Source organism: Dipteris shenzhenensis, chromosome 20 (assembly GCF_047967505.1).
Source record: "Dipteris shenzhenensis isolate YYH24624 ecotype China chromosome 20, Dip_SZ_1.0, whole genome shotgun sequence".
Classification (NCBI taxonomy): Eukaryota; Viridiplantae; Streptophyta; class Polypodiopsida; order Gleicheniales; family Dipteridaceae; genus Dipteris; species Dipteris shenzhenensis.
In genome coordinates, this window is record NC_141615.1 from 48185344 (window position 1) to 48186704 (window position 1361).

At 43.1% G+C, this 1361-nt stretch overlaps 1 protein-coding gene across 1 annotated transcript; it reads right to left on the reverse strand.

Annotated features, from left to right (window-relative positions):
* Positions 1-519: 519 nt before the first annotated feature.
* LOC147889775 (transcription factor MYB15-like) lies at positions 520-1019 on the reverse strand. The gene is made up of 2 exons (XM_087391310.1): positions 970-1019; positions 520-871 (listed from the first exon to the last, which is right to left on the reverse strand). Exons 1-2 carry the CDS (start codon positions 1017-1019, stop codon positions 520-522), a joined length of 402 nt encoding a protein of 133 aa, XP_087247436.1.
* Between the last annotated feature and the right edge of the window lie 342 nt (positions 1020-1361).

Genomic DNA, 1361 nt, shown 5'->3' on the forward strand with positions numbered 1-1361 from the left:
ACATGAGTGCTTCATTTCTTAAATGATATAACTTACACAAAATCACTTATTTCGCATTCTCCCTGTATAGGAAAATAGAAGATTCTCAATATTGTTTACTAGTTCATAACCAAGAAGTTTGCAAACTATGAAAAATGGGGCATTTCCTAGTTTGTCTTACAAAGAAAAAAAGGATTCTCTATATCATTTACTAGACTATAACTAGGAAGTGTGCAAACTAGGGAAAATGGAACATTTCCTAGTTAGACTATGTAGGGAATTACTAATGAATTTCACTATCTAGGAAAATTTTCCTATATGGTGAAATTCTGTAATGATTCCCTGCATTAACTTATACAAAGGGAATTTTTTGATTGATTCGCAAGATAAGGTAACTAGTAAGTGTTCCATTTTCTCTAGTTTGCACACTTACTAGTTATGTTCATTTCAAACTAGTAAATGATATAGAGAATCCTCTTCTTTTCCTATACAGAGAATGTCTCAAAGTTCCTTGAGCTAGGTATAGGGAGTAGGCCGTGTCTAGGGCTCCCTCAAAGTTTGGCGAAGCCGCTTGGATATCCAGGGGTGTGAGCTACTGAGTCTCTTGAGCTCCCTTTGCTCGGCGTGAAATCGAACGATTAGCAGGTCCATTCCTAGACTTGCGTGGTCTACTTCGTTCTGGCTGCAGAAACTGCTCTCACTGGCAACCTCGAGCTTTACATGGCTTCCGCCTGTTGCCGGTACTCCAACTTCACTAGCCAAGTGTCTACCAGGATTTTTTGATTCCACATGCTTCTTTGATTCTCCAGCCTTCTTCTTTATAAGGGTATACCATAAGTTCTTGACGTCGTTGTCCGTTCTTCCTTCCAGATGTGCAGCTATCGCTGACCATCTGAAGCACAAGGATTGGTGTTGAGACAATGGTGTCCCAAAGCTGGATAAATGATGGGAAGGTGAGCATTGGACAAAGCCGGGAGAGCGGGAACGAACCTGTTTCCCAGGACCTCACGAAGATCGATTATAAGTCGTATTTCGTCCATCGAGAACTTTCCACGCTTCAGATGAGGTCTCAGGTGGTTTGTCCAACACCTCGGCCTGATAGAAACTCATACGGAACAACATCGTGGGTTGAAATCTTCAGTTGTCCATAGGTCGGGACATGGGCTTAAAATTTGAGAAAGGCAAGGAAGCTAGAACTCGATTAGCAGTTTTCTTACCAGCTTCACGAGCTATCTGACTCCAGGTGGCGTCTGGATGCTCTTTGATGCTCCTCCGCAACCTTTCGTCCTCATCCGGAGACCAAAGGCCCTTCATTACCTTTTGTATTCCTCGCTCTCGCTCCTCGGGACCGAACGACTGCGATGTGCTATAGCAAACGGGAG